The sequence below is a fragment of the Myotis yumanensis genome, unplaced genomic scaffold (genome assembly GCF_028538775.1).
Source record: "Myotis yumanensis isolate MYYU_CA2020_CCGP unplaced genomic scaffold, mMyoYum1.0.hap1 SCAF_30, whole genome shotgun sequence".
Lineage (NCBI taxonomy): Eukaryota > Metazoa > Chordata > Mammalia > Chiroptera > Vespertilionidae > Myotis > Myotis yumanensis.
Window position 1 is genome coordinate 579,780 of NW_027223781.1, and position 23,327 is coordinate 603,106.

Here is a 23,327-nt window from a genome sequence, read left to right on the forward strand (position 1 = left end):
GCCAAGTTCTGGTCCCTATCTCCAGCCAAGTTCTGGCCAAGTTCTGGTTAGGATCTCCAGAGAAGTTCTGGTCAGGATCTCCAGAGAAGTTCTGGTGGTTCTCCAGCCAGGTTCTGTGTCCATGTTCTCTCTCTCTCTCTTTTTTTTCAGATAAATTTGTTTCTAATAAAGGAGTTAATTTTCTTTCAACCCTATATAAAACAATAGCAATTAAAAACTTCATTTTTGAAAGTAAAATATTTACATATGAACAAGTAACTGTGCAAAATTTACATGAAAAAATGGAAAGACGGGATTTCCTAAAAGACAAAATCAAAGGTGTTAACAGTTCTCAGGTGTCGGTAAAAAATACTGATCTTTCAGCTCCCACTCTGGCGAATCAGTCTACTGCCAGGCTCCCACGGAGAAAGCCAAGTATTTATAGTCATAAAAGTACTATCAATAGGCAATTTAATACAATAACCTCTGAAAATATAAAGAACCAATTAGTATATTTGTAATAAAAAAAAATAGGTACAAAGAAGGGGCTTGCTCTGGGCATCTGTAAAGGGCCCACAGCTCGCACACAGTCTCTTAGCTAAATAATTACAGTTTACAGAGGCGTTTCATGTTATGTGCCAAAATATGTACAATTACTGACAAAATACACCAGCCATTCTCAACACTTGATTCACACTGAGAAAGTCTTTTGATGATTCTTCTCAACTTTGATTTTATTTCATCTAAGTTTTCACTTTTAGCTAAAAAACACAGTGCAAGTAAAATATATTTATGCTGAAAAGGTTTTCATTTCTTTTAACTTTACAGCTTTACAAACTATAGCAAATGAAATGCATCTGTACAGATGCTGGCCACACATCCAGGAGCCGCCAGGCCGGCTCCGTGAGGCAGGAGAGTGACTCACCCAGAGGCCGTGGTGGGCCGTGTTCCTAGTGCTGAACGGGGAAGGGGGATAAACAGTCTAAAAATCAGTTTGCTTTGCCAACTGACTGATACAAAAATAAAATAAATGAAATGAGGTCATTGGCTTGCAGACACACACCTAGGCAGTAAGTGGGGCTGAACTAAAACCAAATGCACAAATAATGTAAGAGCCGCTGGGAGGCGACATAGGGCAGCTAATTATTTGCGAAACGATTCTGTCAGCTTCTATATATGGCTTGTTTGGCAAGAAGGCCACTCAATCAAAGATGAGTTAAGATTTAGTTATCCGTTAAGAGTGCCCATGGGCCTCTGTTTTCTCTGTTACAGAAACTTGTTCTCTTCCGGACTGAAGAGTTGACTTAGAAACAGGAATATAAAACGGTTCCGTGGCAAAGAGGTGGCTGTTTTTTATTTTTTTATTTTTTATTCTTTTTTTTAACTTTTTATTGATTAAGGTATTACAAATGTGTCTTTATCCCCTCATTGTCCCCTCATCCCCCCAGTCTTGCCCTCACCCTCACCCCCTGTTGTCTACGTACATCACTTATGCTTATATGCATGCATACAAGTCCTTTGGTTGATCTCTCCCCTGTTTTATTTCTATGTATCTGCAATTAACATCCCAAAAGTAAATTAAGAAAATAATCATATATCAAGGCATGTAAAAAATAAATTTAACCAAGGACATGCAAGACCTATGCTGTGAAAAGTATAAGATATTGTAAAAATCAACGAAAGGGGACTTAATAAATGAAAATACATCCCATGTTCATGGATTAGTAGAAGCAGTATTATTGTTAAGATGGAAACACTACCAAAGGCAATCTAGTGGCTCAATCAATCCTCATTAAGATCCCAAAGGCTCTTTTACAAAAATGTAAAAGCTGATACCAAAATCCATATGGAATGCAAGTGACCAGAATGCAAAACAATCTTGGAAAAAAAAGAGTAGAAGGTTACTACACTTTCTAATTTCAAAACTTATTTCAAATCACTGGTAATCAAGACAATTGCTGTCCCTGTTTGGGCGCCAGATGCTGGGGTCCAACTCCAGCAGGTCCAGGGGTTCCCCAAGGTGTGGACGGAGTCGGCGAAGAAGGAATGTCACGGAGACAGCGTTCAGTTGATCAGCAGCCTAACCAGGATGTCTAGCCAAGTCCTGGTCAGGACCTCCAGTGAAGTTCTGGCCAAGTTCTGGTCGAGGTGGCTGTTTTTTAAAAGATATCCCATTTGCTTGTTACAAAAAGGTGTCATCTGCAAATATATAAAAACGTCCCCAGGCGTCTCTAACGAGATGCCGCAGGTCCTGTGCTACTTAAGGAACGCTTTATAGAGCAACAGTGAACGGCGTGTCTCGCGTTCTTTTTCTAGACAAAATCTGAGGTCCCTGAGGTTGACCCGCGTGATCCTTTGTCGTGTGAACTGTCGGGGGGTTCCCATGCCGGAGCTGCCGGGGACTGCAGAGCCCGGGCCGGACCCCTCTGTCCCGGAGCCCGGTCCCGGGGAGTCCACTTTCCGCTTCTTGCGGAGCCCGATGGCTGCCAGCGCGGCGAGATTGGCGTCACGCAGTCTCATCTGCGCCAGCTCCTGCTGCTGCATCGCTTTCGCCTTCTGTTTCAGCCTTAATTGTTCTGGATCCTCTTGTCTGGAGCGAGACTTGGCTGCTCGCATTAAAATCTCTCTTTCCTGTCCATCTTTCCTCTGTTTTTCAATCTGATCTAGTTGTTCAAAAAATCTGAGCTGAGCCCGAACATCACTCGCCTGCTCGTATCTGTCATCATCCTTATGAGAAAATTTCTTCAGTTGAGCCGTTTCTGATATCTTTTCCATGAGGTTCTGCAGCCTCTGTTGCGTGGCGCGTGACACGTAACTCACGACGTCGGGGTGCAGTTCCGTTATGCCGTGTTTCTTACCTATTTCCAATATCCTTCTCTGCAGAAGCGCTGGCAGGAGGAAGGTTTCGTCTTCGCAAAACCGTGTAAGCGTGCCCACCACCTCAGAGCTCGTGGCTAAGATCCTTGCCCTTTCTTCCGATAGGTTTACTCCAGCCATGGACGCCACATCGTTAATGTCATCGTAGTCCCGAAAGGAGCCTCCCCCAGGCTCCTGGAGTTTATTTTTCTGCGCAGCAGCTGCTTGGGCCGAGACAGCAGAAAGAGCTTTGGTTCCAGGGAACACAGCAGGTTTCACCACCGGGACCGGCTGCAGTGGGTTCAGCTGGGTCTGCTGGGGTGTGGTCTGCAGGAGGCGGTGGTGGGGCTGCCCGAGGGCCACCGTGGGCGTCTGCGTCGGCGTCCCCTGCGGGGGCCGGATCCGTGCTCCGGGCTTAGGAGGCTGCTGGATCACCGGCGGTGTGGGCTGCCCCTGCTCGCCAACGCCAACCTGTGTGGGCTGCGTGAGGCTGATGACAGGGGGCTGGAGGGCGCTGGTCAGAGTGGCCGCCGTCTTCCCGGCCGTGCGCTGGACGGAGCTGCTCAGCACCACGGCTGTGAGTGCAGCGGTGGCCTGCGGGGCAGGCGGCTGCTGCTGCTGCTGGCTCTGCTGGTTGAAGGCTGCGGAGTCAGGGGTCAGCTGTCTCAAGGCGGGCAAGCTCCTCTTCAGGAAAGGCACAAGATAAGGTTGAGGCGAAGAATGAAGTTCTCGGTACAGCCGGCTGGTGAAATCTTCCGCTTCGATTTTTCCATCCAGCAGGTGCTGCACCAGCTCCTTCACGTTCGCCGCCGTCGTCTCCTCTGTGGACTGTTTACCTGATGAGGCCAGCTTTATTAACGTCGACAGAAAGTTCTTACATTTCTTCACGTTTTCCATAGTGTCCGTGGCAGCTGTGGAGGTGGTGGTGGCCCCCGGGACAGTCCGCTGAGGTGTCCCCGTCTGGACAGCTGTCGCCGTCCCAATCGAAGCTGTCTGGGCAGCACCACCCAGAACAAGCTGAGGCTGCACTCCGGGTGAGCGCTGCAGCGCGGCGGCCGGCTGTACCGTGGTCTGGGCCTGAGACACCTGCTGAATTATGGTCGTCGGGGTCACCTGCCGGGCAATAATAGGGGTCCCAGGTGCCTGGACGGTGGAGACCTGGACAGGTGGGGCACTTGTGGGGGTTGCAGGGCGGGGTGCCATGGTGGTCTGAGGCTGGGCCTGGGCGTGGGCCTGGGCCAAGGCCTGCTGAGGGATCATTAACAACTGCCCATTCTCGCTGCGCACGAGGACCATACCTGGGGGCAGCTGGAAGTTCTGGATGTTTGTTGGGTTCTGGGGCGACTGTGGCAGACGAAGGGCCAGGACCGTGGGCGTCAGCGTGGCCCGGATACCGCTGGTAGTGACCCAAGGCGTCCTGGGCAGACTCTGGGTGACCGCGCTGGCAGAGCCCTTGGGCAGCCCGGTAGGGGTGCCGGGGGCGGGCGGCGGGAGGCCGGTGGCCGTGGACAGCAACCCTTGCATAGTTGGCCAGAGGATCATGCCGGCCCCCGCGCCGGCTGGGCAACTGCCCGCCAGGGTCTGTGGTGGTGGGGGCGCCGGCTGCACCAAGGTCTTGGGTGAGTCTGCCTTGGCCACCTGCGCGGGCGCGGTGGCAGGCCCGGGCTGACTGCTGGCGGCCTGCGCTGGGGAAGGCGCGGGGAGGGTGCAGGCCCGGGGCTGGGGCCGGTGCAGGCGCGGGGACTAGGACGGGTGAGGGCGCAGCGCACGCCCCGTTCTGCAGTTCTGGGTGTCCTGTTGTCTTGTTACATCTGTATTTATGCTAGTTGATTCCAATCCTATCAATCTCTATTCCAAAGGTTAGGGCGTTTCTTATCTCCATTCCAGGGAGTAAAGATTATGTAGCTTAAGGGTGATTGTTCGTAGTTAAAGTGATTAACTACCCACCTGGCATTTAGTTAAGGGATTTTATTCCCTCCCTACTTAAGGGGAAAATCCCTACCTGCGGAAACAACCTTTCTTCGAGAGGTGACCTTGGTTAAAACACCTAGCGCTAAGGGGAGCAAACATATTAAGAACAGTATGCCATAGACACCAAGTCCCTTGAAACATATGCTGTGCAGATGTTTCTTCCCTGCAGCAACTATGTCAAGCAGCAAGGATGGACTGGCTCCCGACACAGAGGTAGAATTAAAAAATGAAATGACTTTTTGTGGTTTCACTTTTCTTTTTGTGTGTATGTGGTTTTACTCTGCCCCCCCCCCAAAGGATATTTATTGATTTGTCACTTCTTATTCAAGATGATTTTGTGACATTATAAAAATAAATAAGAGCACATTAAAACTATGTTTCATATGACTTTGGTTTTAAAGAAAATATTAAAGGTCTTTTCACAATGATTTTAAAATATACTACAATGAAAAGGGAGCAAGTTTGGGTACCTACTACCATCAAGTTTAAAGTTATTTTATAACTACTCTTACAGTAACTGTATTGTCATTGAATAAAGTGACTAAGAAGTGACTAAAGGGGCACTGGATCAAGTATGACTTAAGGTCATACTGGGTTTCAGTGAACAATACTCTAGTTGGAAGCAATCACTTCAAGAGACATTGCCCAACCCTGGCTGGGTGGCTCAGTTAGTTGGAGCACGGTCCTGTTCACTAAATGGTTTCGAGTTTGATTCCAGGTCAGGGCATATACCTAGGTTTTGGGTTCAATCCATGGTCTGGAAGTGACAGATCCTACCATGAAAGGTGCAAAGCTCACCAGCACCGGAACATACGCAATACCGACTATAGAGGCAGAGGCATATGCAATTGGGAAGAAAGAAAAGCCACCTTTCTTCCCAGAGGAGCCCTCTTCGTCTTCTGAAAAGGACGACCCTATCCCAGACGAGTTGCTCTGTCTCATCTGCAAAGACATCATGACTGATGCCGCTATCATACCCTGCTGTGCGAACAGCCACTGTGATGAGTGTATAAGAACAGCGCTCTTGGAATCAGAGGACCATACATGCCCAACGTGTCATCAACATGATGTCTCTCCCGATGCTTTAGTTGCCAATAAAGCCTTGCGACAGGCAGTTAATAACTTCAAAAATGGAACTGGTGGTTCTACAACAGGACTACGGAAACCGTTACCCCCACCACCACCGCCGATACTGCCTCGGAGACCACTCCTTCAGCTGAATCTACAGCCTCTGTTGAGATCTCCAATATCAAGACAGCCAGGTCCTCAGATGATTCCAGTAGAGTCTTCAACAGGCCACCTGGCTCCCTCTATACCTTCGTTCACTTCTAATCAGTCTTCCTTAGCCCCTGCTGTGCCTGGAAATTCATCTACCCCAGTGCCTGCACCTGATGTAACTGCAACGGTCTTCATATCAATCCACTCAGAAAAACCAGATGGGCCTTTCTGGGATTCCAATCTTAAAATATTGCCGGCCGCAGCCCTCGCCTTCGAACATTCAGAGGGAACATCTTCAAGAGCAATGACTGCCCTTGTGGAGGAGAAAGGTTACCAGGTGCCTGTGCTCGGAACCCCATCTTTGCTTGAACAGTCACCACCTGCTGGGTATAGCGTCCCTCTCCCCGGGTTCCCTGCAGTGCCAGCCAACTTTTCCACACCTTGGATATCATCAGGAGGGCAGACTGCTCACTCAGATACCATCCCAACAACACAAGCACCACTTCTGTCCAGGGAAGAATTCTACAGAGAGCAGCGACGGCTAAAGGAAGAGTCTCAATATCCCTACAGTGGTTCCGCATACTCCAGAAGTCCTTCTGCCAATTTACCAGCATCTTGGGTGTCATCAGGAGTGCAGACTGCTCACTCAAACACCATCCCAGCAGCACAAGCACCACTTCTGTCCAGGGAAGAATTCTATAGGGAGCAGCGATGGCTACAAGAGAGTCTAAGTCTAAATATCCCTATAGTGGGTCCTCATACTCCAGAAGTCCTTCTGCTTACGAAAAATCAAGACGTGGTTCAGGGCGCTCACGTTCTCATTCTCGATCACCTAGCCACTCACACTCTCGTTCCTATTCCCGATCACTGTCATGCCCCAGAAGAGGCAGAGGCAAGAGTCGAAATTACCTGGCAAGGTCAAGGTTTAGATCTCATGGATATCATCATCGATCTAGGTCAAGGTCACTACTATATAGGCGACATGCATCGCAATTAAGGTCCCCTCAAGCATTTAGGGGACTGTCTCCAAATAAACGCACAGTACCACAAGGGGAAACAGAACGTGAATATTTTAAGAGATACAGAGACGTTCCACCACCCTATGACAGAAAAGCTTATGATGGGAGGAGTGTTGACTTTAGAGACCCATTTGTAAAAGAGCATTACAGAGAATGGGAGAGGAAATACAGGGATTGGTATGAAAAACACTACAAAGGTTATGCTGCTGGAGCACAGCCTCGACCATCAGCAAATGGAGAGAACTTTTCTCCAGAGAGCTTTCTACCACTTCATATCAGGAATTCTCCCCTTACAAGGGGCTGCAGAGAAGATGATTTGGGTGGGAAAAGTCATAGAAGTAGAAGCGTAGGTGGTAGCAACCATCCCGAAATGCTTTCAACAAGAGACAGCCACAATCAGAAGGATAGTACAAAATCAAAAGGGAAGGAGAGGGACAGTGCTGCAGGAGATGGTTCAGGAAGTAAACATACAGATCTTCGAAGCTGAAGAAAGTGAAGGCTTTCTAAACCCAGAGCTGTTGGAACCTTCTAGAAAATCAAGAGAACCTACAAGTCCAGTGATGAGATGCCTCCCAGGGCCTCCGGTTTGGGTGGGAGTGGCATTCCAGCTGCACCCCTTCCCCAACTCCAGGGCTGCACCTCCGAGGATGCTGGGCCTCTCCCACCACTGGGTGCTGACTGCCAGAGCAGGCCCTGCCTTGCGTTCTGCAGGGTTCCGTGCAGAACCCCTAAACCTAAACTTAACAACCCCATCCCTAACCCAAACTACCCTCACCCTCATCCTTACCCAAACCTGACCATGACCTGACTCTGACACTTATGTTTACCCTGACCCTGACCATAGATCTGACCCAAACCCTGACCCACTATCCCATATGCCCTGGCGTCCACCACCTGGGTTTTCCCCCGGAAGGCCCCGCAGGCGGAATGGCAGTGAAAGGGGGACTGGAGATTATTTTTATGTGTGTGTGTGTGTGTGTGTGTGTGTGTGTGTTGTGTGTGTGTTGTGTGTGTGTGTGCGTCTGTCTGTGTGTGTTTGGCTGGGGGTGGGTGGGGGGGATTGGGTGTGACTGAGGACCGAGAGGATGCACCCAGAACACTATTTGTGGACCTGGACCCTTGAAACCCCGGGAACTCTGAAAGCCTAAATGAGTATTCCAGGGAAAACAATGGGGGATTCATTTTCTCTTTGTTGTTGTCCTCGTTGTTGTTGTTGCTGTTGTTTTTGCAATTGAATGTATTGGGGGAGACATCGGTTAATAAAATGAAATGGAATGCCATAGGATAAAATGGAAGGTGTAAATACAAAAGAAGCTTTGCATTGTGGATGAAAAGGGGCCACATGCTCACCTGACCCACTCCCGGGAGGCCTGGCCTGGGCTTGCAAACTCAGACACCTAAAGAAATCACCCAGGATGTTCTGAAAATAAAAAGTCTTTTAAAAGTAGAAAGCAGTGTATAGTCAGTATGTTGTCATGCCCTAGGCCGGAATCTTCCCTAAGAGAGATCATCTTTGACCTTACTGGTATCAGAGCCTATTATCTTTCTATGCCTCTAGGATCATATGTCTTTGGATTCGTGAAGGCCACGGTAACAAGTCACTTTCCTTTTTTCTAGTGCCCGCAAGGCACAGCCCAGGGTACCAGTGTAGAGGCCACAATTTCCCTCATTGTTAGTTTTGTATTTTTTTAAAGAAAAAAAGCAAGGGACACATGAATAAACAAGTGGAAAACCAATTTCCTCACCCTCTACCTCTCCCTCTCCCTCTCTCTCTTCCTCTCCCTGTCCCTCTCCCTCCCCTCTACCTCTCCCTCTCCCTTCCAGTGTGTTTTTAAACAACAACAGCAAAATGGCCCTAGCCGGTTTGACTCAGTGGATAGAGTGTCAGCCTGTGGACCACGAAGCCTCCGGGGTTCGATTCTGGTCAAGGGCACATGCCAGGGTTGCGGAGTGGGTCCCAAGTGTGGGGTGTGCAGGAGGCAGTTTACCAGGGATCCTCTCTCATTGTGGATGTACTAACGCTCTCTCCCTCTCCCTTCCACTCCGAAATCAAAAATTATATATTTTAAAACACACACACACACACACACACAAACACACAAGCACACACGCACACACACACGCGCGCACACACACACACACACACACACCAACCACACAAAGATATTAGTCCACTTCCGTGTAGTAAAATGTACACTTCTGCAATGTTTTGAAATTGCATTTTGTGCTATCCAAACTAGGAAGTTAAAATGCGAGAAGGGGGGCTGCAGGGAGAGGGTTCAAGAGAGGGATTGACCTTTGCCATTTCAAATTGGCGGCTGCCGCCCTAACTGGTTTGGCTCAGTGGACAGAGCACCATCCTGCGGACTAAAGGGTCCCAGGATCGATTCCTGTCAAGGGAATATACCTAGGTTGGGGGCACATCCCCAGTAGGAGGTGTGCGGAAGGCAGCTGATTGACGTTTCTCTATCTTTGAGGTTTCTAATTCTCTATCCCTCTTCCTTCAAAGCCTGAAGGAAAAAAATCAATAAAATATATTTTTAAAAAATGGCGGCTGCCAAGTTACTGGGGCCAAAGTGGCGGGAAGTATTCCAGGGTCACCCACATCACTGGACAGTGCATCAACACTAAGGTAGAGATCCACCTCATGCGACACATCCACCTGTCAGATGGAGAAATCTTCCACAACTTCAACGAGCTCTCCAGGGTGCTCCCGTAGATTGGCCAGCAGGTGATCTGGGAACAGGAGCAGCAGCGAGAGCAGCAAGAACACGGGACTGAGGAAAGCCAGGGCCATGGCTGGCAGGACCCTGCCCAGCCGAGCGTTGGGGAGTCCAGGGCTGCAGCTTTGGAGGAGCAGCCTGTTCCATTTGTTCTGCCTGTGGGCCTGGGCTCAGGAGACCAGAATTACCCCCTAACCTGCAGGATGTGTTCGTATAGCGAGAGTAGAAACCAGTACTGTTAACTTCCCTACGGTCGTCTTGGCCAGGCGCCGCCATGGAGTCTTCATCCTGTTCGATGAGAACCACTCCGAGTTCATTTGGCTGGAGGCAAAATACTTCATCCTGTTCAGCAGAGTCCAGAAATCCTTCCAGAAGGTGGAGGCACCATCCCCGCAGGCTTTCCCGGAGATGCTCTCGAACATTCAGTCTGGGCCCCCTAGGAGGAGAAGCTTGCATGCACTTTGAAGATTTGACCATCAGACCTGGTTTTAAAAAAAACCAAAACCAAAACCAAAACCAAAAACACTCCTTTTACAATTGAAAATTAAAAAAAAAAATAAACCTCCTTAAGAAAATCCTTCTTTAAAAGAATTCTTAAAAAAAAACAAAGAAACAAACAAAAACAAAAAACCTCCTTAGAAATGACATGGATCCAGCCTGTGGGCGGGGGCCTGACCATCCCATCCATCCAGAGAGGGAGCATGGCGCAGGGGAAGGTGGGGGGGACTGGCGGGGTGAGCCAGGGCGGGGCCGTCCCCGCCCTCTGCTGGTCGAAAAGCACCAATGCAAGCCACTCTCCTGCAACCAGAGGCCGGTGCCTGGACTTGACCTGAGTGGGGAAGGGCCAGCAGGGGGCACGCTAATATACAAAACCATACACATTTTATTCACATCAACTTCAGCCTCTGCCTCCCATGACCTCCAAGGCCAGCTTCATGCTGTGTGTTTGCGTCTCGTGTCTACCCGCTTCCGCCCCCCCACCGCCCACCCTCCACCCTCGCCCGGCCCATTCCCTTTGAGGAATGAATATCAGGTTCAGCAGGACCTTTCCTTTCGGTACTTTCGCGGGGCCTAGCTTGGGGGCATGTGCACCCAACTTGTGACTTCACAGTCCAGGGGGCGGCTGATTGGTCGAGAGGCTGATTTGGCTCCTCCCACCACGCTCTGGCGCTATAAAAGAAAGCAGGGTCCTGGGTGCGGAGCTTCTCAGCCCTAGGCTTGTTGTCTTGGTCGCTGTCGCCAACTCCTTCTCCAAGGGAGCTTTGAGGGGAGACGTCTCGCCAAGACCCGGTCCCGGGACATAGAAGCCGCTGAAGCACCTGGCTAGAACCTGGCTAGGCTGCTGATCCACTGACGGCCGTCTGCGTGTCATTTCTTCTTCGCCGACTCTGGTCTTCTCGCGGGGCCCGGGGCCCCCCAAACCACGGAAAGAGCCCCCGGGAGGTGCTGCCGCACTAAGGACCCGGGACCTCGCTGGGTCACTGGTACTTGTAACGTTTTGACTCACCGCTGGTGACTGCACTGCCTGCTGGCCCTGAGGTTGAGCGAGGGGGACCCGGCCTGGGTGACGTGGTGCCCGTTGGCAGAGCCCAGGGCCCTCCCACCCTGGCCCGCCCTCCTGCACAGAAAGTGATTCCGCAGTCCGGGACTGGATTGCGGTTCTCACGCCCCTGCTGTGGGGAGGGGGTGTTCAAACCAAGGCCTTCGGTCCTTCGGTGTCTTGCGAGTGTTCTGTGTATGCCCATATTGTGCTCTTCAGTTCATTAGTATACGTGTACTGAGCGTGTCCACGTCTCCTCGCCCAAACTGAGGAGTCCTTTGGCACCATGTCCTGTGTGCATTATAAATTCGCTTCCACACTCAACTATGCCATCGTCACCTTTGATGGGCGGCACATCTCCCACCGAGACCTAGGAAGCAGATTTTGGGGAGAGAGAAGCTGAAAGCTGCCAAGTGCGACCTGCAGATCAGCAACTCGCAGACCACGGAAGAGTACACTGATGATAATGCTCTGATTCCTAAGAATCCATCTGTCATTGTTAGAAGAATTCCTATTGGAGGTGTGAAATCTACAAGCCAGACGGACGTTATACGTCGAACTGAACCAGCGATGGGAACTTCAAAAGTCACTGACGACTCTTCTGCACCTATGTGTCTGGCCCAGCTTACAAAGACTGCCAATCTGGCTGAAGCCAATGCTTCTGAAGAAGATAAAATTAAAGCCATGATGTGTCAGTCTGGCCGTGCATACGACCCCATCAATTACATGAAGAAGCCTCTAGGTCCACCACCTCCATCTTACACCTGTTTCCGCTGTGGTAGACCTGGCCATTATATTAAGAATTGCCCAACCAATGGGGACAAAAACTTCGAATCTCGTCCTGGGATTAAAAAGAGCACGGGAATCCCCAGAAGTTTCATGATGGAAGTGACAGATCCTACCATGAAAGGTGCAAAGCTCACCAGCACCGGAACATACGCAATACCGACTATAGAGGCAGAGGCATATGCAATTGGGAAGAAAGAAAAGCCACCTTTCTTCCCAGAGGAGCCCTCTTCGTCTTCTGAAAAGGACGACCCTATCCCAGACGAGTTGCTCTGTCTCATCTGCAAAGACATCGTGACTGATGCAGCTATCATTCCCTGCTGTGCGAAAAGCTACTGTGATGAGTGTATAAGAACAGCGCTCATGGAATCAGAGGACCATACATGCCCAACGTGACATCAACATGATATCTCTCCCGATGGTTTAGTTGCCAATAAAGCCTTGCGACAGGCTGTTAATAACTTCAAAAATGGAACTGGTGGTTCTACAACAGGACTACGGAAACCGTTACCCCCACCACCACCGCCGATATCGCCTCGGAGACCACTCCTTCAGCGGAATGGACAGCCTCTGATGAGATCTCCAATATCAAGACTGCAAGATCCTCCGATGATTCCAGTGGCGTCTTCATCAGGCCACCCGGCTCTCTCTATACCTTCGTTCACTTCTAATCAGTCTTCCTTAGCCCCTGCTGCGCCTGGAAATTAATCTACCCCAGTGCCTGTACCCGATGTAACTGCAACCGTCTCCATATCAGTCCACTCAAAAAACCAGACGGGCCTTTCCGGGATTCTGATCATAAAATATTGCCGGCCACAGCCCTCGCCTTCTATCATTCAAACGGAATCTCTTCAATAGCAATGACTGCCCTTGTGGATGAGAAAGGTTACCAGATGACTGTGCTCGGAACCCCAACTTTGCTTGGAGAGTTAACACCTGCTGGGTATAGCGTCCCTCCCCTGGGTTCCTTGCAGTGCCAGCCAACTTTTCCACACCTTGGATATCATCAGGAGGGCAGACTGCTCACTCAGATACCATCCCAACAACACAAGCACCACTTCTGTCCAGGGAAGAATTCTACAGAGAGCAGCGACGGCTAAAAGAAGAGTCTCAATATCCCTACAGTGTTTCCGCATACTCCGGAAGTCCTTCTGTCAATTTATCAGCACCTTGGGTATCATCAGGTGTGAAGTCTTCTCACTCAAATACCATCCCAGCAGCACAAGCACCACTTCTGTCCAGGGAAGAATTCTACAGAGAGCAACGACGGCTACAAGAGGAGTCTATGTCTAAATATCCCTATAGTGGTTCCTCATACTCCAGAAGTCCTTCTGCCAAAATATCAACACCTTGGGGATCATCAGGAGTGCAGACTGCTCACTGAAATACCATCCCAACAACACAAGCACCACTTCTGTCCAGGGAAGAATTCTACAGAGAGCAGCGACGGCTAAAAGAACAGTCTCAATATCCCTACAGTGGTTCCGCATACTCCAGAAGTCCTTCTGCCAATTTATCAGCACCTTGGGTATCATCAGGAGTGCAGACTGCTTACTCCAATACCACACCAACAGCACAAGAACCACTTATGTCCAGGGAAGAATTCTATAGAGAGCAGCGACGGCTACAAGAAGAGTCTAAGTCTAGATATCGCTATCGTGGTTCCTCATACCACAGAAGTCCTTCTGCTTACGAAAAATCAAGACGTGGTTCAGGGCGTTCACGTTCTCATTCTCGATCACCTAGCCATTCACACTCTCATTCCTATTCGCGATCACTGCCATGCCCCAGAACAGGCAGAGGCAAAATTTGAAGTTACCTCCCAAGGTCTAGGTCTAGAGCTCATGGATATCGTCGTCGATCTAGGTCAAGGTCACTACTATATAGGCGACATCCTTTGCGATCAAGGTCCCCTCAAGCATTTAGGGGACTGTCTCAAAATAAACGCACTGTACCACAAGGGGAAACAGAACGAGAAATTTTAAGAGATACAGAGACGTTCCACCATCCTTTGACAGAAAAGCTTATGATGAGAGGAGTGTTAACTTTAGAGACCCATTTGTAAAAGAGCATTACAGAGAATGGGAGAGGAAATACAGGGAGTGGTACGAAAAACGTTACAGGTTATGCTGCTGGAGCACAGCCCCGACAGTCAGCAAATGGAGAGAACTTTTCTCCAGAGAGTTTTCTACCACCTCATATCAGGAATTCTCCCCTTACAATGGGCCGCAGAGAAGATGATTTGGGTGGGAAAAGTCGTAGAAGTAGAAGCATAGATGTTAGCAACCATCCAGAAAAGCTTTCAACAAGAGACAGCCACAATCAGGACAGTACAAAGTCAAAAGAGAAGGAGAGGGACAGTGCTGCAGGAGATGGTTCAGGAAGTAAGCATGCAGATCTTCGAAGGTGGAAGAAGGTGAAGGCTTTCTAAACCCAGAGTTGTTGGAACCTTCTAGAAAATCAAGAGAACCTACAAGTTCAGTGATGAGATGCCTCCCAGGGCCTCCGGTTTGGGTGGGAGTGGCATTCCAGCTGCACCCCTTCCCCAACTCCAGGGCTGCACCTCCGGGGATGCTGGACCTCTCCCACCACTGGGTGCTGATTGCCGGAGCAGGCCCAGTCTTGCGTTCTGCAGGGTTCTGTGCAGAACCCCTAAACCTAAACTTAACAACCCCATCCCTAACCCGAATTACCCTCACCCTCACCCTTACCCAAACCTGACCATGACCTGACCCTGACACTTACGTTTACCCTGACCCTGACCATAGATCTGACCCTAACCCTTACCCACTATACCCTATGCCCTGGCGTCCACCACCTGTGTTTTCCTGCGAAAGGCCCCGCAGGCGGAATGGCAGTGAAAGGGGGACTGGAGATTTTTTTTTTCTTTCTGTTCGTGTGTTTGTGTGTGTGTGTGTGTGTGTGTGCGTGTGTGTGTGTGTGTTTGGCTGGGAGTGTGTTTGGGGGGATTGGGTGTGACCGAGGACCGAATGGATGTACCCTGAACACTATTTGTGGACCTGGACCCTTGAAACCCCGGGAGCTCTGAAAGCCTAAAAGAGGCGAGTACTCCAGGGACAACAATGGGGGATTTATTTTCTCTTTGTTGAGCTTGCTGTTGTTTTTGCAATTGAATGTATCGGGGGAGACATCAGTTAATAAAATGAAATGGAATGCCATAGGATAAAATGGAAGGTGTAAATACATAAGATGCTTTGCATTGTGGATGAAAAGGGGCCACATGCTCACCTGACCCACTCCTGGGAGGCCTGGCCTGGGCTTGCAAACTCAGACACCTAAAGAAATCACCCAGGATGTTCTGAAAATAAAAGGCTTTTAAAAGTAGTAAGCAGTGTATAGTGAGTGTGTAGTCATGCCCTAGGCTGGGTATCTTCCCTGAGAGAGATCTTCTTTGACCTTACTGGTGTCTGAGCCTATTATCTTTCTATGCCTCTAGGATCACATGTCTTTGGACTCGTGAAGGCCATGGTAACAAGTCACTTTCCTTTTTTCCAGTGCCCTCAGGACACAGGCCAGGGTCCCAGGGTAGAGACCACAAATTCTCTCGTTGTTAGTTTTGTATTTTTTTTTTAAATCAAGGGACACATGAATAAACAAGTGGAAAATCAATTTCCTGTCCATCTCCCTCTCCCTCCCCTCTCCCTATCCCTCTCCCTCTCCCTTCCAATCTGTTTTTTAACAACAACAGAAAAATGGCCCTAGCCGGCTTGGCTCAGTGGATAGAGTGTCAGCCTGTGGACCACAAATCCTCCCTTGTTCGATTCTGGTCAAGGGCACATGCCTGGTTTGGGGGCTACATCCCCATGTGGAGTGTGCAGGAGGCAGTTGATCGGTGATCCTTTCTCAATGTGGATGTACTATCGCTCTCTCCTTCTCCCTTCCTCTCTGAAATCAATAATGATATATTTTAAAACACACACACACACACACACACACACACACACAAATACACACACCAATGACACAAAGATATTAATCCACTTCCGTATAGTAAAATGTACACTTGTGCAATGTTTTGTACTTGCATTTTGTGCTATCCAAACGCGGAAGTTAAAACGCGGGATGTGGGGCGGCAGGGAGAGGATTAAAGAGAGGGATTGACCTTTGCCATTTCACAATGGCGGCTGCCGCCTTAACGGGTTTGGCTCAGTGGACACAACACCATCCTGCGGACTAAAGCGTCCCAGGATCGATTCTGCTCAAGGGCATATACCTTGGTTATGGGCACATCACCAGTAGGAGGCGTGCGGGAGGCAGCTGATTGAGGTTTCTCTATCTTTGAGGTTTCTAATTCTCTATCCCTCTTCTTTCCACTCTGGAAAAAAAAAATCAATAAAATATATTTTAAAAACAAAATGGCAGCTGCCAAGTTACTGGGGCCAAAATGGCGGGAAGTATGCCAGGGTCACCCGCATCACGGGACAGTGCATGAACACTAAGGTAGAGATCCACCTCATGGGCCGCATCCACCAGCCAGATGGTGAGATCTTCTGCAACTTCAAGGAGCTCTGCAGCGTGGTCCAGTAGATTGGCGAGCAGGTGATCTGGGAGCAGCAGCAAGAACACGGGACTGAGGAAAGCCAGGGCCATGGCTGGCAAGACCCTGCCCAGCCGAGCGTCGGGGAGTCCAGGGCTGCAGCTTTGGAGGAGCAGCCTGTTCCATTTGTTCTGCCTGTTGGCCTGAGCTCAGGAGACCAGAATTACCCCCAAACCCGCAGAATGTGTTCCTATAGCGAGTGTAGAAACCATTACTGTTAACTTCCCTACGTTCGTCTTGACCAGGCGCCGCCCTGGAGTCTTCATCCTGTTCAATGAGAACCACTCGGAATTCATCTGGCTGGAGGCAAACTACTTCATCCTGTTCGGCAGAGTTCAGAAATCCTTCCAGAAGGTGGAGGCACCATCCCCACAGGCCTTCCTGGAGATGCTCTCGAACATTCAGTCCGGGCCCCCTAGGAGGAGCAGCTTGCATGCACTTTGAAGGTTTGACCTTCTGACCTGGTTTTGAAAAAACCCCAAAGCCAAACCAAAAACACTCCTTTTAAAATTGAAAAATAAGAAAAAAATTAACCTCCTTAAGAAAATCCTCTTTTAAAAAATAAATCTTAAAAATCAAACAAACAAAAACAAAAAAACCTCCTTAGAAATGACATGGATCCACAAAAAACTACTAGACTTAATACATGAATTTGGCAATGTAGCAGGGTACAAAATTAACCCCAAGAAATCCGAGCCATTTCTATACACCAGTAGTGAACTTTCAGAAAGAGAGATTATAAAAACAATCCCATTTACCATCGCACCAAAAAAAATAAGATACCTCGGAATAAACTTAACTAAAGAGGTAAAAGACCTCTACTCAGAAAACTACAGGACGTTGAAAAAAGAGATAGAGGAAGACATAAAGAGATGGAAGAACATACCATGTTCTTGGATTGGTAGAATCAACATCATTAAAATGTCCATACTACCCAAAGCAATCTATAAATTCAACGCACTTCCCATTAAAATACCAATGGCCTTCTTCAAAGATCTAGAACGAACTCTCCAAAAATTCATCTGGAATAAAAAAAGACCCCGAATAGCTGCAGCGTTCCTGAGAAAGAACAAAGTAGGTGGGATCTCAATGCCAGATATCAAGCTGTATTACAAAGCCACTGTTCTCAAAACTGCCTGGTACTGGCACAAGAACAGACATATAGATCAGTGGAATAGAATAGAGAGTCCAGAAATTGGCCCGAACCAATATGCTCAATTAATTTTTGACAAAGGAGGCATGAACATACAATGGAGTCAAGATAGTCTCTTCAATAAATGGTGTTGGGGCCGAAACCGGTTTGGCTCAGTGGATAGAGCGTCGGCCTTCGGACTGAAGGGTCCCAGGTTCGATTCCGGTCAAGGGCATGTACCTGGGTTGCGGACACATCCCCAGTAGGAGGTGTGCAGGAGGCAGCTGATCGATGTTTCTCTCTCATCGATGTTTCTAACTCTCTATCTCTCTCTCTTCCTCTCTGTAAAAAAATCAATAAAATATATTTTTAAAAAAAAATAAATAAATAAATGGTGTTGGGAAAATTGGACAGATACATGCAAGAAAATGAAACTAGACCACCAACTTACACTTTACACAAGAATAAACTCAAAATAGATAAAGGACTTAAATGTAAGACAGGAAACCATAAAAATTCTAGAAGAATACAAAGGCAACAAAATCTCAGACATATGCCAAAGCAATTTCTTCACTGATACAGCTCCTAGGGCAGTTGAAACTAAAGAGAAAATGAACAAATGGGACTACATCAAAATAAAAAGCTTCTGCACAGCAAAAGAAACCATCAACAAAACAACAAGAAAACCCACTTCATGGGAAAACATATTTGCCAACGTCATATCTGATAAGGGCCTAATCTCCAAAATTTATAGGGAACTCATACAACTTAACAAAAAGAAGATAAACAATCCAATCAAAAAATGGGCAAAGGACCTAAATAGACACCTTTCAAAAGAGGACATTCAGAAAGCCAAGAGACATATGAAAACATGCTCAAAGTCACTAATCATCCAAGAGATGCAAATCAAAACAACAATGAGGTACCATCTCACACCTGTCAGAATGGCCATCATCAACAAATCAACAAACGACAAGAGCTGGAGAGGATGTGGAGAAAAAGGAACACTTGTGCACTGCTGGTGGGAATGCAGACTGGTGCAGCCACTATGGAAGACAGTATGGAGGTTCCTCAAAAAATTGGAAATGGAACTCCCATTTGACCCTGTGATCCCACTTCTAGGAATATATCCCAAGAAACCAGAAACACCAATTAGAAAGGATATATGTAACCAGATGTTCATAGCAGCACAATTCACCATAGCTAAGATCTGGAAACAGCCTAAGTGCCCATCAGTAGATGAATGGATTAGAAAACAGTGGTACATCTACACGATGGAATACTATGCTGCTGTAAAAAAGAAGGAACTCTTACCATTTGCAACAGCATGGATGGAACTGGAGAGCATTATGCTAAGTGAAACAAGCCAGTCAATGAAGGAAAAATACCACATGATCTCACTCATTCATGGATAATAAAGACCATTACAAACTTTTGAACAATAATAGATACAGAGGCAGAGCTGCCTCAAACTGATTGTCAAACTGCAGTGGGAAGGCCAGGGAGGGTTGGGGGACAGGAGGGAGGGGAGTAAGAGATCAACCGAAGGACTTGTATGCACCTATATAAGCATAACTAATGGACATAAGACACTGGGGGGTAAGGGAGGGCAGGGGTTTGTCAAGGGAGGGGGGGAAAAGGGCACTTATGTAATACCCTTTGTAATACTTTTAGCAAAAATAAAAAAAAATAAAAATAAATAAAAAAAATAGAAATGACATGGATCCAGCCTGTGGGCGGGGGCCTGACCATCCCATCTATCCAGAGAGGGAGCATGGGGCAGGGGAAGGGGGAGGGGTCGGGTGAACCAGGGCGGGGCCGTCCCCGCCCTCTGCTGGTCGAAAAGCGCCAATGCAAGCCACTCTCCTGCAGCCAGAGGCTGGTGCCTGGACTTGACCTGAGTGGGGAAGGGCCAGTAGGGGGCACGCTAATATACAAAACCATACACATTTTATTCACACCAACTTCAGCCTCTGCCTCCCATGACCTCCAAGGCCAGCGTCATGCTGTGTGTTTGCGTCTCGTGTCTACCCGCTTCCGCCCCCCCACCCCCCACCCTCCACCCTCGCCCGGCCCATTCCCTTTGAGGAATGAATATCAGGTTCAGCAGGACCTTTCCTTTCGGTACTTTCGCCGGGCCTAGCTTGGGGGCATGTGCACCCAACTTGTGACTTCACAGCCCAGGAGGCGGCTGATTGGTCGAGCGGCTGATTTGCCTCCTCCCACCACGCTCTGGCGCTATAAAAGAAAGCAGAGTCCTGCGTGCTGAGCTTCTCAGCCCTAGGCTTGTTGTCTTGGTCACAGTCGCCGACCTCCTTCTCCAAGGGAGCTTTCAGGGAAGACGTCTCGCCAAGACCCAGTCCCGGGACATAGAAGCCGCTGAAGCACCTGGCTAGAACCTGGCTAGGCTGCTGATCCACTGACGGCCGTCTGCGTGTCATTTCTTCTTCGCCGACTCTGGTCTTCTCGCGGGGCCCGGGTCCGCCCAAACCACGGAGAGGGCCCCCGGGAGGTGCGGCCACACTAAGGACCCCGGACCTCGCTGGGTCACTGGTACTTGTAACGTTTTGACTCATCGCCGCTGACTGCACTGCCTGCTGGCCCTGAGGTTGAGCGAGGGGGACCCGGCAAGGGTGACACGGTGCCCGTGGGCGGAGTCCCGGGCCCTCCCGCCCTGGCATTGCCCTCCTGCCCAGGTCCTGATTTCGCGGTCCGGGATTGGATTGCGGTTCTCACGCCCCTGCTGTGGGGAGGGGGTGTTCAAACCAAGGCCTTCGGTCCTTCGGTGTCTTGCGAGTGTTCTGTGCATGCCCATATTGTGCTCTTCAGTTCATTAGTATACGTGTACTGAGCGTGTCCACGTCTCCTCGCCCAAACTGAGGAGTCCTTTGGCACCATGTCCTGTGTGCATTATAAATTCGCTTCCACACTCAACTATGCCATCGTCACCTTTGATGGGCGGCACATCTCCCACCGAGACCTAGGAAGCAGATTTTGGGGAGAGAGAAGCTGAAAGGTGCCAAGTGCGACCTGCAGATCAGCAACTCGCAGACCGCGGAAGAGTACACTGATGATAATGCTCTGATTCCTAAGAATCCATCTGTCATTGTTAGAAGAATTCCTACTGGAGGTGTGAAATCTACAAGCCAGACGGACGTTATACGTCGAACTGAACCAGCGATGGGAACTTCAAAAGTCACTGACGACTCTTCTGCACCTATGTGTCTGGCCCAGCTTACAAAGACTGCCAATCTGGCTGAAGCCAATGCTTCTGAAGAAGATAAAATTAAAGCCATGATGTGTCAGTCTGGCCGTGCATACGACCCCATCAATTACATGAAGAAGCCTCTAGGTCCACCACCTCCATCTTACACCTGTTTCCGCTGTGGTAGACCTGGCCATTATATTAAGAATTGCCCAACCAATGGGGACAAAAACTTCGAATCTCGTCCTGGGATTAAAAAGAGCACGGGAATCCCCAGAAGTTTCATGATGGAAGTGACAGATCCTACCATGAAAGGTGCAAAGCTCACCAGCACCGGAACATACGCAATACCGACTATAGAGGCAGAGGCATATGCAATTGGGAAGAAAGAAAAGCCACCTTTCTTCCCAGAGGAGCCCTCTTCGTCTTCTGAAAAGGACGACCCTATCCCAGACGAGTTGCTCTGTCTCATCTGCAAAGACATCGTGACTGATGCCGCTATCATACCCTGCTGTGCGAACAGCTACTGTGATGAGTGTATAAGAACAGTGCTCTTGGAATCAGAGGACCATACATGCCCAACGTGTCATCAACATGATGTCTCTCCCGATGCTTTAGTTGCCAATAAAGCCTTGCGACAGGCAGTTAATAACTTCAAAAATGGAACTGGTGGTTCTACAACAGGACTACGGAAACCGTTACCCCCAACACCACCACCGATACCGCCTCCGAGACCACTCCTTCAGCGGAATCTACAGCCTCAGATGAGATCTCCAATGTCAAGACAGCAAGATCCTCCGATGATTCCAGTGGCGTCTTCATCAGGCCACCCGGCTCCCTCCATACCTTCGTTCGCTTCTAATCAGTATTCCTTAGCCCTGCTGCGCCTGGAATTTCATCTACCCCAGTGCCTGTACCCGATGTAACTGCAACCGTCTCCATATCAGTCCACTCGGAAAAACCAGATGGGCCTTTCCAGGATTCCGATCATAAAATATTGCCGGCCGCAGCCCTCGCCTTCTAACATTCAAAGGGAACCACTTCAATAGCAATGACTGCCCTTGTGTAGGAGGAAGGTTACCAGGTGCCTGTGCTCGGAACCCCATCTTTTCTTGGACAGTCACCACATGCTGGGTCTAGCATCCCTCCCCCCGGGTTCCCTGCAGCGCCAGCCAACTTTTCCACACCTTGGGTATCATCAAGAGGGCAGACTGCTCACTCAGATACCATCCCAACAGCACAAGCACCACTTCTGTCCAGGGAAGAATTCTACAGAGAGCAGCGACGGCTAAAAGAAGAGTCTCAATATCCCTACAGTGTTTCCGCATACTCCGGAAGTCCTTGTGCCAAAATATCAACACCTTTGGTATCATCAGGAGGGCCGACTGCTCACTCAAATACCATCCCAACAGCGCAAGAACCACTTATGTCCAGGGAAGAATTCTATAGAGAGCAGCGACGGCTACAAGAAGAGTCTAAGTCTAAATATCCCTATAGTGGTTCCTCATACCACAGAAGTCCTTATGCTTACGAAAAATCAAGACGTGGTTCAGGGCGCTCATGTTCTCATTCTCGATCACCTAGCCATTCACACTCTCATTCCTATTTGCGATCACTGCCATGCCCCAGAACAGGCAGAGGCAAAATTCGAAGTTACCTCCCAAGGTCTAGGTCTAGAGTTCATGGATATCGTCATCGATCTAGGTCAAGGTCACCACTATATAGGCGACATCCTTTGCGATCAAGGTCCCCTCAAGCATTTAGGGGACAGTTTCCAAATAAACGCACTGTACCACAAGGGGAAACAGAACGTGAATATTTTAAGAGATGCAGAGACGTTCCACCACCCTATGACAGAAAAGCTTATGATGGGAGGAGTGTTAACTTTAGAGACCCATTTGTAAAAGAGCATTAACGAGAATGGGTGAGGAAATACAGGGAGTGGTACGAAAAACGCTACAAAGGTTATGCTGCTGGAGCACAGCCTCGACCATCAGCAAATGGAGAGAACTTTTCTCCAGAGAGCTTTCTACCACTTCATATCAGGAATTCTCCCCTTACAAGGGGCCTCAGAGAAGATGATTTGGGTGGGAAAAGTCGTAGAAGTAGAACCATAGGTACTAGCAGCCATCAGGAAAAGCTTTCAACAAGAGACAGCCACAATCAGAAGGATAGTACAAAGTCAAAAGAGAAGGAGAGGGACAGTGCTGCAGGAGATGGTCCAGGAAGTAAACTTACAGATCTTCGAAGGTGGAAGAAAGTGAAGGCTTTCTAAACCCAGAGTTGTTGGAACCTTCTAGAAAATCAAGAGAACCTACAAGTCCAGTGACGAGATGCCTC

The 23,327-nt window shown here is 48.9% G+C and overlaps 1 protein-coding gene and 4 pseudogenes across 1 annotated transcript; 4 read left to right on the forward strand and 1 right to left on the reverse strand.

The window, feature by feature from the left end:
- Positions 1-2,235: 2,235 nt before the first annotated feature.
- LOC139000788 (transcription initiation factor TFIID subunit 4 pseudogene) lies at positions 2,236-4,624 on the reverse strand (annotated as a pseudogene).
- Positions 4,625-4,980: 356 nt separating this feature from the next.
- LOC139000790 (E3 ubiquitin-protein ligase RBBP6-like) lies at positions 4,981-10,231 on the forward strand. Its single transcript, XM_070402820.1, is given in 6 exon segments — positions 4,981-5,019; positions 5,543-6,576; positions 6,747-7,523; positions 7,525-7,600; positions 9,661-9,758; positions 10,033-10,231. Coding segments are annotated over 6 exon segments (2,223 nt in total).
- Positions 10,232-11,876: 1,645 nt separating this feature from the next.
- LOC139000800 (E3 ubiquitin-protein ligase RBBP6 pseudogene) lies at positions 11,877-12,488 on the forward strand (annotated as a pseudogene).
- A 464-nt stretch (positions 12,489-12,952) lies between these two features.
- On the forward strand, positions 12,953-17,094 carry LOC139000791 (E3 ubiquitin-protein ligase RBBP6-like; annotated as a pseudogene).
- Positions 17,095-20,678: 3,584 nt separating this feature from the next.
- On the forward strand, positions 20,679-23,262 carry LOC139000792 (E3 ubiquitin-protein ligase RBBP6 pseudogene; annotated as a pseudogene).
- The last annotated feature ends 65 nt before the right edge of the window (positions 23,263-23,327 follow it).